This window comes from Ovis aries, chromosome 23 (assembly GCF_016772045.2).
Source record: "Ovis aries strain OAR_USU_Benz2616 breed Rambouillet chromosome 23, ARS-UI_Ramb_v3.0, whole genome shotgun sequence".
Lineage (NCBI taxonomy): Eukaryota > Metazoa > Chordata > Mammalia > Artiodactyla > Bovidae > Ovis > Ovis aries.
The window spans coordinates 47099443-47119916 of record NC_056076.1 but is presented as its reverse complement, the minus strand read 5'-3'; the positions used below and the strand labels follow the sequence as shown (position 1 = coordinate 47119916).

At 42.8% G+C, this 20474-nt stretch overlaps 1 protein-coding gene across 2 annotated transcripts in view; it reads right to left on the bottom strand.

Moving 5' to 3' along the window:
- Positions 1–20474, bottom strand: part of KATNAL2 (katanin catalytic subunit A1 like 2) — a 108931-nt gene that overhangs the window by 12430 nt on the left and 76027 nt on the right. For both annotated transcript variants that reach the window (XM_004020529.6, XM_060405265.1), the window contains exons 12-13: positions 17312–17403; positions 14619–14729 (exon numbers count right to left, since the gene is read on the bottom strand). In XM_004020529.6, the coding sequence (XP_004020578.4) occupies positions 14619–14729; positions 17312–17403 (203 nt within the window). The remainder of the gene's footprint in view (positions 1–14618; positions 14730–17311; positions 17404–20474) is intronic.

Here is a 20474-nt window from a genome sequence, read left to right as displayed (position 1 = left end):
TCTATGTAAATAATAGGCTATAATAACAGGGAGGCCTGGGCCTTGGACTGAAGGAATGTTGGGCCCTGTAAACTTCAAAGATAAAGCAAGACCTGAGCCCCTGAAAACCAAGAAGGAAGAGAGAATAAGCTGGAGAAACGGCAGCACTGGGGTGGTGGGCAGTCGCCATATCTCCCCCAAGGCCTCCGCTTGGACCAGCTGTCCCTCCGGAAAGGGCAGGGGCTGCGGAAGGACGGCTCTTTGGTGGGGCACCTCTGGTCTCTCCATCCCAGCGGGAGGGACTTCTTAGTGAGAGGAAGACCAGATCCCCGAATGCCCCGGGAAAATGGAGGCAGCAGAGGGAGGTGGGAAAAACAGTCCCTCACGACAGATGGTCTTATTGATCAGCTAATGCCCTAAAGCAAGAGATCCACCTCAAAACTGCTTGTGGGCACAAAATAAGTGCAAGTCACTGACAGCTGGGCCTGATGAATGTACTTTTAATGACATCAATAATAATATAATCATACAAGGGAGGAAACAAAGGACAAATGGAATGTACCCAGGAATCATTCTTTCTGCCAATATATTCAAGTGAAAAAATTTAACCTGCGGCAACCAGGAAACACTCCCTTTAGCTGCTACACTTTGATTTTTAAACCTAAATTATTCTGTTTTCACATCTCCTTTATCTTGGTCATTTCATAGTTTCATCACCTCGAAGGTCAAAAGCAACCAGCAAGAGAGACTGTAACCCAGTGAAGGCTCACAGACCTCACAGCCTGACCACTGGACTGGTGCCCACTGCGAGAGACAAGGTGGCAATGCCTGCTGGCCACCTAGACAGTTTACATGGGCCACAAGACGTCGCGCCTGAGCACCTGGGCTCCTGTGCCAAACAGTCAGGGCCCTTCCTCAGCCCTTGGTCTGTGTCTCCTGTTAAACCATGTCATTCCTGGGAAAATGATCATTCCAAAGTTAACAGAATTGGAAATTAAACATAATTCCAGTTTGCTCATTCCATCATGAAAACGTTAACTTCAAGCCATCTCAGTGTGGCAAGAGGAAAGCAACCTTCAGATTGTTAGGCGGAGTCTTTGCAGAATGTCCGTAACCAACGTGAAGTAAGAGAGCGTGACAATCCTTGAAGAGCAGATTCCAGAACTGTCGTGGGCTTTGGCAGATGACAACCAACGAACAAAGCTTCAAAGGCTACTTTGTCCACTGCACTGAGCTCTGCAGGAGCTGATTCCTCCTATCTACACTTCCCACTTGGACCAAACTCCTTTGTCTGCTTCTGTCTGAATTTACCTTTTGCCATTCTAGTGGAGAATCTATTCAGGCCATTTTCTTTACTGGGAACTTTCACTTTGTCTACTGGGAGCCAGATACATTTTATAGGCCCAGTTCAAGTGCCCACTACTCCATTTTCTAAGTATCTTTCATCAGAAATGGCCTCTTCCTTATATACTTTTATCCTGTGTATTGTCCGTACCAGCCATATGGCTGGCTATAGCCTTGCTGAGAAGTCACTTCAGTCGTGTCCGACTCTGTGCGACCCCACAGACGGCAGCCCACCAGGCTCCCCCGTCCCTGGGATTCTCCAGGCAAGAACACTGGAGTGGGTTGCCATTTCCTTCTCCAATGCACGAAAGTGAAAAGGGAAAGTGAAGTCGCTCAATCGTCTCCGACTCTTAGCAACCCCATGGACTGCAGCTCACCAGGCTCCTCCATCCATGGGATTTTCCAGGCAAGAGGACTGGAGTGGAATGTCATTGCCTTCTCCAGCTATAGCCTTACTTCCTAGTTATTTGTGTTTATGTCTTATCCACTGTCCCATCAGATAGCCAGCCTCTGAACCATATATCTTGAGTGCCTCATCCATCACACAGAATACTCACAATAGGTACTCAATAGACACTACTTTGAGTAAGTAAGGAAGCTTTCAGTTCAGGGTTACTGGCTTCAAGTAAAATGATCGGCTTGCTTACAGCCCAGTCTTTATTTATGAAGGTAAATCTGCTTTGTTGAAAACTAGCACTTTATAATCATCATTAGCTAGAATTAACAGAGAAAACCAACATAGGAATAAAACATTTTGTTTTCACCTTTAGTAAAAAAAAAAAAAAAAATGGAAATGATGATTGTAGGGAATGATTCATTCAACTCACTTGGCTGGGCAATGCTTTTGAAGATAAGGTGAAAGATGGAATCTCCATAGAGGGTCTCTCATCTCCAGAGACTGAGGATAAGCTCACAAGCATTAGACAAGGGGATCCAGCAGGAGAGCCATCAGTTTGGTCCGAGTTCTACTGATGTTGGGGTTAAGAGCATCACTCATTTATAATAAAGGATCGCAACTACTTCAAATTACTACAATACCGACAAAGGAAATATATTCCAGTTACTCTTGCCAGAAAATATATGATCAATAATTGAGAAAAAGAAATGGGAAGCTTCTTTTTCTAACAAGATGATGAGCTAGACATTCAGACATCTCTTGATATAAAGTCTCTTAAAAAGCTTGCTAGGACATATTTTTTTGGAACACACAACAAAAGAGTCCACAAGGAAGTGGCACCAAAATTCTCAAGGCCTAAAAACGAAGAAGAAGCCAAAACTCAAGGCTGGGCAAGTGAAACTGAAGTTGTGGTTGATTCAGGAGTGTTTGCCTCTTAGTTACCAAAAAAGTTTGGATTTTAAAGTCCACTTGTGGGATAGCATAGAAGGCCTTGGACCCATTCTAGATGGTAGGTGGAAACAAAGTCCATCACATTAAACAAACAAACAAACAAAAACTAGATGGCACATCCTTTATCACAAGGTGGGTCAGAAAAATCCCCTCACTGGAAGTGGAAGGAAGAAGGGAATTTGTCCGTCTTGTACTTTGAGGGGAGGGGGAATCTTCACTGAAAATCTTCACTATGCACCTTCACAGGCACGGCTGAAGAAATGCTATGCTGAGAAATCAGCTTGCAGTGGCCCACAGCCTGACCTAGTCAGACATAAATTTTCTGCGGAGGCATGCGTACAAGATCCCCCTCAGTAAATGGAAGCTCACCATCCAAAATCATGAAACATAAGGAACCACCATGAGAGTCTGCAGAAGAAGCTGAGAACAGAACTGGACTCCACTGACACAGGCCATAAAATAACTGCATTTAAGACGCATATAGAGAGAAAAGAGGGGATCAAAAACATGAGCGAGAGACTGCTTCTGGTCACGATAGAGCAGATAGAGATAGGTCAAGATAGAGAAGACCGCCCCTCTCTAGTCCACACTCTGCAACCAAAATCCCTGCAGCATCTAGACCTGGGAAGACACTGGGACGGTGGGTGAGGGGCTGAGGGGCTGAGGGGCAGGTGGAATGACGGGGCAGTGTTCCAGGGGTTCCCTTCTGGCCTCCCACAGCCCTCCCACATGGGGCGCTGGAGAAACCTGCTGGCAAACTGCAGACAGGCACAGACAAAAGCCCCAAGAAGATCTCTCGAACAAAGGACTGGCAAGGGGAGGTCCATCAGGACACAAAGCCGTTTTGATAACACCTCCGCTGCTTCAGCCCAACACCAAAGGGAAAACTGCCCCCCACCTCGAGTGTCTGTGCTAGGAGCCAGGGTGGAAGGAGCTTGGTCCGATGGGTTGGTGCCATATTAAAGCCCTCAAGAAGAAGAAAAGTGTAAGATAAATTGCTGGTGGGAAGCTGCTATGGCACAGGGAGCTCAGCTGGGTGCTCTATGACGACCTAAAGGGGTGGGATGGGGGTGGGAGGGAGGCCCAAGGGGGACAGGATGTATGCATACTTACAGCTGATTCACGCCATTATACCACAGAGGCTAACACAACATCATAAAGCAATTATTCTCCAATCAAAACATTCAAAAATTAATTTAAAAAACAAATTACAGCTCACTCACACAGTGGGATTCTATACTGAAATAGAATTTTCAAAGTTGTCCACAATATATTCAGTGAAAGAAAAAAAAAAACCCAGGCCGTAAAACAAAATAATATGTAACGTTTTTGTTTCTGGGGGTGGTGGTGGTGTCTGTGTATACAATTATAGGGGACTGTTCACTTTCAAGCAATACCAAAGCATATAAAATATGATTTTTATGATGAACATGTATTCTCTCTGTAAACAGCTAAAATTATAAAAATGACTTCCCTCTGAGGGAAAAAAATTACCACAGAAGGATACACCGGCAATAAATGATAACAAATAACCAAAACACTTCCACCATTAGGATGTATACAAAGATGATAATACTTAAGTCACAGTGCTGAAATTATGAGTGATTTTATTCTAGCTCTCAAATTTTCTGTAAAATGGTTACGTTAATTTTATATTTTTTAAAGTTTGGTCTTATAGTTCACATGTCAACCTGCACCCTAAGAAAAAGTAACGCCGCAGGAGGCCAGGCTAAAATCAATTTATGTCTGAGGGAACCAGACTGAGAAGGTGTGGACGGGGGCAAGACCGAGGATGCTCGTGGTGACCTCCTGCCGGGTCAGCCCCGTGTCTGCCCCGCTGCGCCCATCAAATCTTGCGCCTCACGCTTCCTTCCTGGTTGTGTCAGAATCACCCAACAGCCACATGTGGAGAAACAAAAACTCGACAGGATTGCATGGGTTAGTGAAGCTTTGTATGGAGAGAAGCAACTTCAAGCAAAACAATCTGATCACCAGTAGACATGGACATACTATTGTTAAAAAACAAAATTCAAATGAGTAAATGTAAAGATCTGACTTTTCTTGTTCAGTGACTCAGGGATCCACGAGCATCTCACCTAGCAAATAGAAAGGAATGCTGAAGAGCTGTGCAAAACGGAAGACTTTCATAAGCAGAAGGAGACACAAGAAAGCGAAGAGCAGAGAGGGGACTGTTTTAGGCAAGGTCACCTTCCGCTGGGGAACAGCAAAGTCCACCTGGTGGATTAACTCACCAGTACTGACCAGGTAATTCCAGACTGACTGGTTAAGATTACATTCCTGGAAGAGGTTGAAATTACAATTAGGTTATGTATGAACAAACTGTGGAAAATTCTTCAAGAGATGGGAATACCAGACCACCTTACCTGCCTCCTGAGAAATCTGTATGCAGGCTAAGAAGCAACAGGTAGAACTGGACATGGAACAATGGACTGTTTCCAAATTGGGAAAGGAATATGTCTAGACTGTATATTGTCACTCTGCTTATTTAACTTATATGCAGAGTACATCATGAGAAACGCTGGGCTGGATGAAGCACAAGCTGGAATCAAGACTGCTGGGAGAAATATCAATAACCTCAGATATGCAGAAGACACCACCCTTATGGCAGAAAGTGAAGAGGAACTAAAGATCCGCTTGGTGAAAGTGAAAGAGGAGAGTGAAAAAGCTGGCTTAAAAACTCAGCATTCAGAAAATGAAGATCATGGCATGCGGTCCCATCACTTCATGGCAAACAGATAGGGAAACAGTGATGGACTTTATTCTCTTGGGCTCCAAAATCACTGCAGATGGTGACTGCAGCCATGAAATTAAAAGACGCTTGCTCCTTAGAAGAAAAGCTATGACCAACCTAGACACCATATTAAAAAGCAGAGATATTACTTTGCCAACAAAGGTCCATCTAGTCAAAGCTACGGTTTTTTCCAGTAGTCGTGTATGGATGTGAGAGTTGGATCACAAAGAAGGCTGAGCGCCAAAGAATTGATGCTTTTGAACTGTGGTGTTTAAGACTCTTGAGAGTCCCTTGGACTTCAAGGAGATCAAACCAGTCAATCCTAAAGGAAATCAACCCTGAATACTCATTGGAAAGACTGATGCTGAAGCTGAAGCTCCAATACTTTGGCCACCTGATGCAAAGAACTGACATTGGAAAAGACCCTGATGAGGAGAAGGGGGTAACAGAGAACAAGATGGTTGGATGGCATCACTGACTCAATGGACATCAGTTTGAGCAAGCTCCGGGAGTTGGTGATGGACAGGGGAGTCTGGAGTACTACAATCCATGGGCTCACAAAGAATCAGATACGACTCAGCAACTGAACTGAACTGACTGAGTCTTGGTTTAACGACGTGGGCTTAGAATGAGTGACTTCATTTTGGGCCTGTTGCCACTTTTTTAAAAACAAAAGATTTTAAATGCTTACAAGTAGAATTGAATGCCATCGCAATGAAAGATGCAATTATCGGATCAGAATGAGTTAATGCAAACCACTATTTGCAAAAAGTTTTCAAATAGAACATTGATCTTATGAGATGCTCTTTAAGGTAAAGGATTCTGGGATCAAATAAATATGGAATGCACTTCTCATAGCTTTTCTTAGACAGTCAGAACACACAAGAGCATCTTGAAGGCACTTAAAAGTCCTGTCATGGGGAAATCAGTTGAACTATGTTTAACTCAGTATCTCTGAGTTAAATTAGATCCCGTGAAATCTCATTTTGGGGGATCTGACCCTGTGGGAAACCATTGTTGGAGAAATGTTGGTCTAGAGGGTGATGACACTCAAGACATGAGGCTGAAAGGTAGGACCTCAGAGAGCACAGTTTCTCCCTGGAGCCCAGCAGATGCATGGAGTTATTGTGGAAAAGCCCAGGGTTATGTCTGCTGCCCTCTTGGATCACATGTATACACTTCTGTAGAGATCTCACGCCAGACAGGAGAGAGCCCACATGTGAAGAAGTTAGTTTACACTGGTACATTTTTGCACATTCCCAGTATATAAACCCCTTCCAAACCTTTCAGATCTTATGCTTTCTTCTACGTTTTATAAAATCTAGAGTTTGGTCATATCATGTGGATGATTTTTAAGAGGGATAGTGAAATGTCTAGCCCTTTTGCAAATACTGGGTTGGCCAAAAAGTTCACTAGGGTTTAACAAAGAAAAGATGAGTTTCAACATGCTTCACACATACAATTTTTGTACCTTCTTTGTACCAACTACCATCAAGTTAAATAGACATCTAAAGATGGCATTTACTTTAATAGCCCTGTTCAGTATTTTGTTTTCCTCTGGGCTCCCAGAGCTCAGTGTTTGAATACTCAATAGTCGAGGTGGGTCAAATTAGCCCTAATCGTGTTTGTTAAACACTTCTTCCATAGCTATTACTTTAAGTGGAAATATTAAAGGAGCAATATTTGTTATTCCTCTCATTGCTAATTTACCCATCAAATAACACAGATGAACTGTTATTTCTTGCTTCTTTCTTGTCCTCTCTGTGATGCTACAGATCAAGGAAGGGGCTCCTTGGAGGAGAAGCACTGAATAAACAAAGATGCTGCACGCCATCTCACTGTGAGAAGGGAGAAAATGATGGATGGCCCTTTGAGACAGAACGGATTTGTCTAAGGAAAGTGATAAGTTAACAAGCAGTAGACAATAGCCTAGAGCTCTGGAAGACGTGGATAAGAAACACCACTAAACAACCAGAAAGGATTTCTTTGGGGATTTTACGACTGGGTTTTTACATACTTTGGTGTGATTTAGTTACTTCCCCAAGAAGGGAAGACTGCTTTTATCAGAGAAGTTTATTCCCTCATCTAAAGCCAAAATAAAGGTATGCCCCAATATTCTTTCAGAGAAGGCAATGGCACCCCACTCCAGTACTCTTGCCTGGAAAATCCCATGGATGGAGGAGCCTGGTAGGCTGCAGTCCATGGGGTTGCTAAGAGTCGGACATGACTGAGAGACTTCACTTTCATTTTTCACTTTCATGCATTGGAGAAGGAAATGGCAACCCACTCCAGTATTCTTGCTTGGAGAATCCCAGGGATGGCGGAGCCTGCTGGGCTGCCGTCTATGGGGTCGCACAGAGTCGGACACGACTAAAGCAACTTAGCAGCAGTAGCAGCAACATTTTTGATAAAAATGTTTGCTGTTGTTCATTCGCTAAGTCGTGTAACTCTTAGCAATCCGGTGGACTGCAGCACGCCAGGCTCCCCTGTTCTTCACTGTTCCTGGAGTTTGCTCAGATTTATATCCTTAAGTTGGTAATGCTATCTAACCATTTCGTCCTCTGCTGCCCCCTTCTCCTTTTGCCTTCAATCTTTCTGAGCTTTTCAGGGTCTTTTCCACTGAGTCAGCTCTTTGCATCAGGTGCCAAAGTATTGCAGCTTCAGCTTCAGCATCAGTCCTTCCAATGAGTATTCAGGGTTGAATTCCTTTAGGATTGACTGGTTTGATTTCCTTGTAGTCCAAGGGACTCTCAAGAGTCTTCTTAAACACCACAGTTTGAAAGCATCAATTCTTTGGCTCAGCCATCTTTATGGTCCAATTCTCACATTCATATGTGACTACTGGAAAAAACATAACTTTGACTAGGTCGACCTTTGTTGGCAAAGTGATGTCTCTGCTTTTTAATACACTGTCTAGCTTTGTCATAGCTTTCCTTCTAAGGAGCAAGCGTCTTTTAATTTCATGGTGACAGTCACCATCCACAGTGATTTTGGAGCCCAAGAAAAGAAAATCTGTCACTGTTTCCACTTTTTCCCCATTTATTTTCCATGAAGTGATGGGACCGGATGCCATGATTTTAGTTTTTCAAATGTTGAGTTTCAAGCCAGCTTCTTCACTCTTCTCTTTTACCTTCATCAAGAGTCTGTTTAGTTCCTCTTCACTTTCTGCCATTAGAGTGGTATCATCTGCATATATGAAGTTATTGATATTTCTCCCAGCAATCTTGATTCTAGTTCGTGCTTCATTCAGCCCAGAATGTCACATGATGTACTCTGCATATAAGTTAAATAAGCAGGGTGATGATATACAGCCTTGACTGTATATCCCAATTTTGAACCAGTTTGCTGTTCCATATCCTGTTCTAACTGTTGTCTCTTGACCCACACACAGGTTTCTCAGGAGACAGGTAAAGTAGTCTGATAAAAATCCTATTTCCTAGTTTAAGAACTTGGGCAATATGTAACAAAGGACCTTTTAAAAATCAATACCCTTTGATACAGCAATCCTACTTCAAGAAATCTCTCCTCAAGAAATGACTAGATTTTGGCCAAAGATTTTTATTCAAGGAAGTTCGTTTCAGTGTTATTTATAATAGAGAAAGTTGGGAGCATCATTTACGTTCAACAGGAAAGGAATGATTAACTAAATTATAGTATATTTGCATGTGGGAATTTTGGGCAGTCATTACAAAATCCAATTTCCAAGGATTATTTAATGACATTGGAAATGTTCTTACTATACTGTTAAGTAATGAAAGCAGGACACTGGTGGGAATACAAAATCCACAACCGCTATGGAGGGAAGTTTGGCAATCTCGACTACAATTTCATGCACATTAACCCTCTGACCCAGCAACCTTCCAGGAACTTTCCCCAAAGATACACTGGAAAACACACCAAGGGATGTATGTGCGCACCATTCCTCACTGCAACATTGTTTATAATAGCAAAGAGCAGGAATGGCCAAGTGCCCATCAGCAGGTGAACGGGATAAATTATATGATCTAGATGGAACACAGGCAGCTACAATGGGAACGAGAACTTTCTGTACTTATTTAGAAGGATCGCCAACATTTTGTTATGGAAAAAATAAAAATACAGGACAGTTTCTATAATATGCCACCTTTCGTGTAAGTAAATCAAGTTCAGTTATTTTACAGTTTTCTTAAAAAAAAAAAAAAACTCGAGAGTTTATTTGTGGAGGATGTAACAATTAATGTCTGTCATTCCTCCCATTAATCCAGTGAGTCTCAACTAGAGATGATTTTGCTCCCGAGGGAGCACCTGACAAAGTCTGTGGACATATTCTGGTTGTCACAACTGGGGGTGATGCTACCAGGATCTGGTGGGGAGAGACCAAGGATACTGCTCCACATGGCAAAGTGCACAGGATGCCCCACAGCAGGGTTATCTGGCCCCAAATGTCAGGAGTGCTGAAGATGAGAAACCTCAGATTAGCTCTTCATCTTAGTTATGTCAGGTCCATACCATTTTCTTTATAAAAATACTACTCTTATGATAGTACTGGTAATATTACTGAAAATGCTGTTATAGACACAAATATAAAATATATCTACATATTAGGATAAAGTGAATAGTAATTATACCGGTTAAGAACTAAAATTTTCACAAAGAAAAGACACAAATATAAAATCAATTAATTTAACTAAAAACCTTGTAATCTTACATTTGAATGGGAAATACCAGCACGAACTCATCATTTGTCCCTTTTTGACACTAGGTATGTATTTCCTAGCTCTACTCAGTTGAAAGGCCACGAATCAATGATAATCCAGTAGCAAGGAACACCCGTACTGTGGGACTATGATATTTAAACAGTACTTTTCAATGAAGGGAACCAGGGCTCTGTGAATCAATGGTTGATTCCAAGTCTGTAGCAGAATATTAAAATTGAGCCTGGGTCATCTTGTGAAAATGACAAAGAAACTTGGCTTTGCCACACCTAACAGCAGGGAAGACTAAGAAACAGAATTCAGAAATTGGGGTTCTATTATTACATTACAAGGATGAAGTAAATACCGGAAGGCAGTTATCAATCTCTGCCACAGAGGTACGGGACTGACAAATTACCCTTGGATTTGCATTGTCCAATACAGTAGCTACCAACCACGTGTGGCTATTGGGCACTTAAACTGTAGCTAGTCCAAACTGGAACAGGCCATAAGTGTAAAGTATGCACTGGATTTCAAAGATTTAGTATGAAAAAAAAAGTAAAATATCACAATAATTTTATATTGATTATCTATGGAAATAATATTTTAGATATATTGGGTTAAATAAAACATGTTAACAAAATTGTATTTTATCTGTTTCTTTTGCTATTTTTTAATATGGCTTCCCTGGTGGCTCAGACGGTAAAGCGTCTGTCTACAATGCGGGAGACCCGGGTTTGATCCCTGGGTCGGGAAGATCTGCTGGAGAAGGAAATGGCAATCCACTCCACTTCTATTGCCTGGAAAATCCCATGGACAGAGGAGCCTGGTAGTCTATGGGGTCGCAAAGAGTCGGACACGACTGAGCGACTTCACTTCACTTCACTTCAGACATTTTTTAAGTCTGTACTTCTATTAGACAGAACTATTGCCAAAAAAATGGTCATAGTGTCTTCTGAAAGACTTGGGGCTTAGGAAATGGGATAGCCATGGAAAGTTTAGCAAGGGCATGAAAAGATAGAGAGGAACAAAAAAATTCAGAGATGGAAGGAGGGAGGGAAGACGGACTAGTGGCCAAATAATGGAGAAAATATCTACAAATCATATATCTGATACACGACAAAACAAATCTTATAACTCAATAACATAAAAATGGACAAAGGATTTGAAAACACATCTCACCAAAGAAGATACGCAATTGGCCAATAAGTACATGAAAAGATGCTCACTATAAATATCATCCGTCACCATGGAAAAGCAAAGCAAAGAGAGGAGACAGCACTTCTCATCCACTAGGATGACCACAACCAAAATGACAAAAAATAACAAGTGTTGGCGAGGATGCGGTGAAACTGGAAGCTTGGTGCATGGCTAGTAGGAGTGTAAAATGGTGCAGCCACTTCTGAAAACAGACTGGCCGTTCCTCAAGGAAACACGCGCGTGTGTACTCAGCCACTCAGTCGTGTCAGGCTCTTTGCCACCCCATGGACAGCAGCCCACCAGGCTCCTCTGTTCATGGGAGTCTCCAGGCAAGAATACTGGAGTGGGTCGCCATGCCCTCCTCCAGGGGATCGTCTCATCCCAGGGATCGAACCTAGGTTTCTCTCACTGCATGCGGATTCTTTACCAGGTGAGCTACCTGGGAAGCCCAATTAAACATAGAGTTACCATAATAATTCCACTCATATTAATAGGTACAAAAGTAGGCAAATCTATAGAAACAGAAAATAGATTAGGTGGTTGCTTAGTGCTGGGAGTGGGAGATGGGGATGATTGCTAATGGGTATAGGGTTTCTTTTGGGGTAAAGAAAAATGTTCTAAAATTGATTGCAGTGATGGTTGTACAACCATATAAATATAAATATAGCTAAAACCATTGAGCTGTATACATTAAATGGGTAAAGTATATGGTATGTGAGTTATATATCAATAAAACTTAAAAAAAAAACAAATGATGTTATACCAAACAAGGCATGAGATCAGAGAGAGACAGGGAGACAGGACTCATCAGTTACCTGGAGGTTGCTGGCACAACACATGACTCTAAATATCAAAGAGAAAGAATTCCTCATTTTGGGGATGAACTCTATTTTACGGTTACCAAATAACCCTTTTGGATGGGGGAAAGTTCTATCGCAGAGAATAATTCCAGCTGTCAATCAGAAGGCATGACAGAATCACACTTCTAGTGAAATAAGTGACTCAGGCAAAGATATCAATGGATGCTTCAAACATTGATGGGAACTACACAGTGGAGGACCCTGGCTGACACACCTGAACCCACGGATCAGCCCTGGTATAACCAAAGGTGGGGCGACCGGGCATTATATACGGCTGCATACGATGATATGCGATATACTCAGCATCACCTACGAAGCATGTTCACCCCAGAATTCCATTGGCCCTGAATCAAATCTAATCAATCTAACCTTTAGTCTAGAGTAATTTTAAGGGCAAGGAGAACTAGCTAAACAGTACCACGGGGATACAATGAGCCACATCCAGGAAGTTTAGGCTCTGCAGGACAATCTCTCTAGTAATCAAGTCAATAGCAAGGGGTGGGGGAAGAAAGAGTCTGTTCTAGATCAAAAGATACTTAAGAGAACAGCCAATTACAAAATGCAAATTTTGTTTGGTTACCAGTTCAGTAAACCAACTGTATGAAGATATTTTTGGAATAGTATGGGAAATCTGAATATAAACTGGATATTAGATGATATTGAGCAATTATTGTTAATTTTGTTGGGGTTGATAATGACATTGTGATAATGTAAGAAAATGTCCTTATTTTTTTAAGATGTATGCTGAAGTATACATATGTGAGCAATAACATGAGAATCTGGGATATAGTTTAAGATATTGCAGCAAAACAAGAGAGGAGGTAGAAATAGATTAAAATCAATTGGGCCAGATGCTAGTTACTGAAACTGGAAAATGCTGAGTTCTTTGTACTCTCATCTTTAGTGTTTGTCAAGAATTTTTGATCATAAAAAGTTTTTTAAACCCAGCAACGTTCAAGTGGGTAGGACAGTTCCCAGGTATGCTGTAGGGTTGCAAGCTGTGATGTCAAGGAATTCAAGCTTAAAAACGTATGTATTTGCCATTTGACATGATGGACTTTCACTTTTTTCATGATGAGAGGTAATTCTTTCAGAAAAGCCCTTCTGAGCTTCTTTATTTGTGATTGCTTGCCAGCTTTTTGGTTTTCTTCTCTGAACCATTTTATTTGAGTTTATCAAAGACTGGTCGCCCAAGGGAAACTGTGGCAGCACCATCACCTCCCAGTGAAGTCCTAGGTTTCGCTGGGAATGAAGGCTCTCCACTCCGCCCCGGCAGGCACAGCCCTTTCCAGAGCCATGCACGAAGCTGTCCAGTTTTCACCCACCCTCCTCAGCTGGCTCTCACAGGCCCCCCAGGACATAAGTAAAGAGATTATGATCAACCCTGTTTCAAACAAGTGAAGGAATGGAGATTCTCTCTCTGAAGGATTCTCCATGCCTAAATGATGGCTCTTTGATTTCAACTTCAACATTGTGTATAAAAACCTTTCTCCTCACAATGTAAAATGCTGATCACCTTAGCACATCAGAAAAGTCATGAATTTGAGAAGTGGCGAAGTTGGGTTGAAATTATTTAGTTAAAATAACAGACTCCACATGAACGTCCTTATCTCTCTCCAGTGACTTCTTTGGGAGCCTAGATGATCAGCGTGCACAAACAGAAGCATTGCATCTTTGAACAGAGAAACAGAAATGGATGAGGTATGGGAAGGGGGAGGGTGTGGCTAGCTCAAGCTCCATTGCAAATTGGCTGTTGAAGTTAGGTGGATTGACCTTGGCCTCCTCTGCAAATGGCAAGAGCAGCCTTTCCTATCTGTCTGCTGTCTCACCTGTAGCTCAAAACAAACAATGTGAACATATTCTTGAGAACTATAAAGGGATTATAATAATTTTTAAAAATATTCTCTCCAAGTCGACATTATGTTTCTCTAGTCATCTCGAAAAACATCTCTTATTTCCCAATTCTACTTCTAGAATTGTTATATCACTCTGGGATACAGTTTGAATAACAGACTCTCTGAGTAGATTATAGTTTCAATTAGAGATTATTTAGCTTCATATTTACTGCACAATATTAAAGATTTTCCTGGTAACTCAAAAAAAGTTTAAATTTAACACTGTTAAAATCCAAACATATTATTTCTGGAATATTCTTGAGTCTGGGAGACTTTAGTATTTTATGGTTCTCTGCCAAAGCCCTGCTTAAACACCGTAAATATTTGGCTCAGAATGTCCATTTTAAATAGTCAGTGGTAGCCCTGACCTATGTTCCTTCGGTTCAGGCAAACTCTTTCACAATCCAAGTAGCAAGGATTGAGAATTTGGTCCAGGAAAGCCTTCAGCTTAACCTTCCAGGGCTGGAACCAAACAAGGAGACTTTGCCTGAAGCAATCAATATGATATCCGCACCTGCACAGTGGCTCCTGAAAATGCATTCAGAATGTACTCTCTGGATCTCTTACCACGGCAGGTTGGAGGCTGCTAAGACAAACACGAGATCCTCGGAACGAGCCAGCCCGTCCATCTGCACCAAAAGCTCCGTCTTCATCCTCAGGCTGCCTTCATGCTCTCCCCTAGAGAAAGGCGAGGAGGTGAGATGCTCCCCAGAGGCAGAGTCTTTGCTTCCGAGACCACAGTGAGGCTCACAGTAAGGACGCGGTGACTGCAGACTGAGTTCCCCTTGGACAAGTAACCCCTGCCCTGCCACGTTCTCAGGAGCTGCTTACCCCAAGGCTGGAGCAAATGAGCAATTGGAACTCTTTTCAAATAGTACCAGGAAGGAAGTAAATGAATACAATGATGATACCGAAAAGAAAACCAAAGGTTGGCAATGAACCGGAAAATAACCGAGGGGGAGACCATGGCACTAGTAGACTTAAAAAGGCAGCCCAGCTGTACTGACCTGCAGAATCATCCACCCTTTAAAAAAAAAAAAAAGGCTTCATTGAAAATCGTTTTCATTTATACAGCGGGCATGAGAGTATTTTACACACATTATTGTTTAGTGTAATCTATGGATATAAACTGTCCAAGAAGAGAGATGAGCTACAACACAATCTGTTTCCTTCTCTTCTAATGAGAGAGGAGAGAACGGCGGGGAAACTAGGCTTTCCATGCACAGCATGGAAAACGGGTTAGAGGCCGTTTTCTGTGCAAATTCACCCTCCAGTTTCCCCGCCATCCCCACTGCCTGAGGCCATCCTCAGGACCCGAGAGGACCTGCACAATCGAAAAGGGGCTAAGCCTGGCCGCCTCCAGCAAGCGCTCATATAGATCAAGTTAAAGGACAATAAAAGGCCGTTCTAGCACAACACACACTCAGGGTCTCATCTCTGCACATACATGCTGGCAGCCCAAATTAGGCTTCTGGGATTTTTTTAGGAACTGTGCCCCTTTCTACCTCAGAGAAAAGCCAGTCTCACAGTAGAGTTATATATTTATCTAGTATTAACACATAATTACTAGTCTTTTAACATAATATGACCCCCAAAGTCTTCAGAGCACCTGCCCTTGTTCCCTGATCCTTTTGTTAGGTAGGTAGAACACGGAAAAGGAGTCCAAAATGGCGGTGGCTGCAAGACGAGGAAGGGAAAAGCCCGTGAAAATGGAACAAAAGAAAGCCCGAGGACTGGAGTGAGGACCTCAGGTAAAACAAACACTCCTGGCTGGCCCAATTTACATAGGACAGGCCCAGGGAGAGATAAACATATAAATAGAGGGGCCAAAGCCAGCTCTCTCTCTCCTGCGCGCTGGGGCGCTCTTCTCCTCGTGTCTTTGGATTGATGTGCCCTCACGCCTCGAAGATGGATTTTCCTGCTATCTTCTAAATAAAATAGAGCTGTAACACTGAGCTGTAACACTGATTTGTCTAAGAGCTATAACATGGTCCATTCGAGACCTGAGAGCTGTAACACGGTCTATCCAAGACCTGAGAGCTGTGACGCGCCGAGGGGGCTTTAATGTCCGTCACTCCAAATCTTGGTTGTGACGAGACAAAGAACCGAGGAACATACACTCCCGTGACACTTTGAAGCCTCCAGTTTTAGTGTTTAACTTCCAGAGGAGGCTAATAGAGGAGGAGCTTCCAAAGCAGCTCAGTCACAGCTGTGGGGAACCCTGGGGATGGAGGCCGACAGACTGCACGCAAGGGTGAAGGCAGGCCGCCTGCATGGGGCCGTGCGGACGAGTGACACTCGGCACTCCGGTGGGCTCCCCGCCAGGCCCCGCCGCAGCTGCCTCTCCCATCAGGCCCTCTCTGGAGTCCAGGGCTGACTAGCACCCTTTAAGCCATAGAAATAGTCGCAGTCCTGAGCATCCTGGGTATGTCTTGATGGCTATTTTCTCTCTGCTGGGAAAATGGTTCTTCATAAGTAAAATTTCATAAATTAAATTCTAGTTATACTTCCAACAAGATAATTATTTGCTTTTTATTACTATCAATTTTGTCTTGATGACAGACCCTTGGAGGCCATCAATAAATGCAGCTGTGTTGAGATTTCCCTGAGACCTGTTTTTTCAAGCCAGGGATATCAAGGTTAGTAAAACGTTTCAAAGAAAAACAACTCTTAAAACACCACTCACACACACATACACACACACAGAGGGAGAGCCTCACTACAGTCTGAGATGTGGGCTTTCTGGCTAGGGACCCTAGTGGACACTTAATCTTTAGAGATAACGTGTGTGACATGTTCACAATCGGTCAGGCTGAGCCGCAGTCTGGTGTCACAGAGAAGCGGTGACTTCCCCGGCCTCACACACCTTCTCAAGGGCCTCCTCTCCAGACTCGGCCCTGGGGAGCCCCGCTCCCCACAGGCAGCCCCTCTGGCTCCAGCAGAGGAGCTTACAGGCAGCTATTTTGAGCTAGCATAACGGTTATGGCGGCCTGGGATCAGGGGCTGGGTGATCTTTGGGCCTGAAAACCACTCTGTGGGGAAGGGGGGAAGGGAGGAGGACATTTCCTCCGGTTATAAAAACTACTTAAATCAGCTATTCAGTTAACAGGATCTAATTTAAAGACCTTTCCGTGTGTCTGCAGAAAATTTGTGGGCTTATTAATAGGCTCATTCTGCTGGTAAATGTCGATGGGCTTCCGACCATCAAACACACTTACAGGAGGGGAAAAGTGAGGACCAAAAAAAACCCGGTCTGTTACCCAGGAGCCGTGCCTCTTTGGCTCATCACTGACTCCAGCTCGTCCAGGAAGATGGTGGAGGGGGCGTGATAGCGGGCAAGTTCAAATAACACCTGGGTGGGAGAAAACCAACATGTTCAAATCCATATACTTAAAGTTCTCAGATGGCCCCAGAGATTAAAAGATTAGGATGGCTGTAATATTAAGCATCTATGCTGCACTTTATCTCACAACAACTTTATAATCATTAGTTATTTCTCCCTAGCACTACCCCATGGGGTTGGATGGTCCAATTATTCCCATCTATCACCTGATAAAATGAGAGCCAGAGAGAATAAGTGGTGAGCTCAAAGTTACTAATCATAAGTGGGAGAGCTTAAGACAAAACTCAGTTCCTGAACTTCCAGTCAGTTAGTTAACCCTTGAGATCCCCTGCCAATGACGTGTTCCATATGGACACAAAAGCTGTAGAAGATGTAAAATCATTTAACAATTTTTTTTGCTTAACACTTAGGGACAATAAGAAGGTAATTCTCGGAAGAAAGAACTGCAGAAAAAGAATAGAGATCCAGTTGTGAGTAACAAGGCTGAAGAATTCTGCCCTTTTCTGCTCCCCAAATTACTCCCCAGGACCCCCCACACTGCTGTTTGGTAGGCTCAGGTACTTCGAGGCAATTCCCGATTGAATAAAATGCTCAATTCCAGAGTAAAATATAGACTGAAAAGGAACAGGAAAGCAACCAGCAAAAGAACAGACATATAAAAACAAACTCAAGAGCTCTAGAGGGAGATGTGGTGGTGAGGAAAAGAGTATAAGAAGCTACACCTTTTTCCAAAAAGCCCTGAAACTGATCACTTGAGCACCATATACAGTTTTTCCCTGGTTGATCAGAGAAAGCATTAGAGATTTAGAAAAGAACAGATGTTCTTAAATAGGCATAGGGGATTTATTCTCCACGTCACTTAGCACTAGCAAAGCATCACAGAGTACAGAAGAGGGGAAGGGCTCAGAAAAGGCCAGATTGTGGTTTTCATAGTAGTAGCCAGTCATCTTTTACAGGCCTCGCTGTCACTGAATGGGAACAGCCTCATCTTCACCATTGCTGTGCGTGTGGTCCCTGGCTGTTTATGTGCGTGCGTGCTAAGTTGCTTCAGTTGTGTCCAACTCTTTGCAACCCTATGGACCAAAGCCTGCCAGGCTCCTCTGTCCATGAGATTCTCCAGGCAAGAATACTGGAGTGGGTCCCCATTCCCTTCTCCAGGGGATCTTCCCAACCCAGGAACTGAACCCACGTCTCTTATGTCTCCTTCACGGACAGATGGGTTCTTTACCACTAAGCGCCCCTTCCAAGCTCATATGCACTAGTGTTTTCCTTTCACAGAATCCTATTTTATGTGGCCAGGACAACTCGCTCAGTCCAAGGAGCTTACAAGAACAGTGTCAATGCTGGAACACTCATCACAAAAGATCTTTAGACAGACAACAGATACCAGCTCATTAGAGGCAGGAAATCTCTTCCTGTCACGAACAGAAAGGTTCAAATAGACCTGATAATAAGGATGATTACAGCAGCAGCAGTCTACCCGGATGAAAAATGGCATACTCGGACTCTTTTGGAACCATACACATTTTAAAGACTCCCCAAATTGCAGAGAGGCCATCGGGTTCAATAAGACCAAACATCCCGGTGGAAGGAGAACCACATTTGAAGCCCACCTCTCCATGTGGACCACTACTTTCCCATGGCCAGAGAACATATGGAATCCTGGGTAAGCACTCAGGAAGCATTAGTCTAAAATTTTTCAAAAGTACTTGGAGGAAGTTAAATCATGCAATTGGCGGGGGTGGGCATGGCCATGAAATGTTGAAAGACGTAACCACCAACAGGTGTGTGCATTTGCTAAAGAGACCACTCAACTACTCAATAGCATCAACTCCTAAGAGGCATAAACATTAGGAGGGAAGGGAGAAACAAAAGGGTTCCCTATAAATAACTCCTTAATTGGAGTAGAAAGAGATGCAAATGGTAGGAAAGCATCTCTGCTTTAGGAGAAGGTCTTGAAGGGCTTTCTTTATCTGAAAGCTTCACAATAAGAATCTTGAGAGCATGACCAAGATTTTCCAGGTGTGGCTCTTTCCAGGAGCTCAGAAAATAGAGTAATTTCAGAAAGCACAGAAGATAGGTTCCTTCCAGGTTGCGTGATTATGTGTGCACCTAGTTGTTGGTCATGTCTGATTCTTTGTGACCCTATGGACTATAGCCCGCCAGACTCCTCTGTCCAAGGAATTTTCCAGGCAAGAATACTGGAATGTGTAGCCATTTCCTTCTCCAGGATCTTCTCCACCCAGGGATCGAACCAGGGTCTCTTGCATTTCCTGCACTACAAGCTGACTCTGTTTTCCTTTTGAATTATTTTTAATATCCAAAATAAAAATGTATTTCACAGAAAGAAATATGAATATCTTCTAAACCTATAAAACGATGTTCAAATTCATTCAGAATGAAAGAAATGCAAATCTGAGCACTGAAATATTACTTTCACTATCAGACTGGCAAAGATTTTTAAATTGGGGTGCTACATGGTGTTGGCTGTGGAAACCAACACACAGACATTGACGGGAGTGTAAGCTGGTGCAACCCTGTCGGCAGGGAATTTGTCAATCGGTGGTTTTCCTTCCTTCTGATCAGTGACTCTACTTCAAAGAAACTGTCCTATGCTATACTATATGCAGACAGGAGCTTGGAGAGCTTTCTTCATAATAGCAAGAGACTGGGAACAATGGAAATGTCCATTGAGAAAAGGCTGGTTAAACACATTTTGCCTTTAACCATGCAATGAAATGGCATGCAGACATATAAAAACCATGTTAGGGCTGTCTATAAAACGGTAGAGCAACATCCAAGTTACATTGTTAAGTGTGAAAAAAAATCACAAGGTACAGAAGAGTATATGTACTATGTTCCTACTTGTATTTTAAAAGGAAGGGAAAATCGAGATATGGTTGTTGAGGTTAATGTGAATACAAATAAATGCTCTGGAAAGCTGTACCAGCAACTGTTCTGGTTTCCTCTGGAAAGATAGCTCAGGGGTCTTTTTACTATTAATATTGTTTTAAAGACAACTTTTAAAATATTTTGGTAAAACAAAGGGGAGAAATTGGGGGTGGAATTGTTTCCTCATT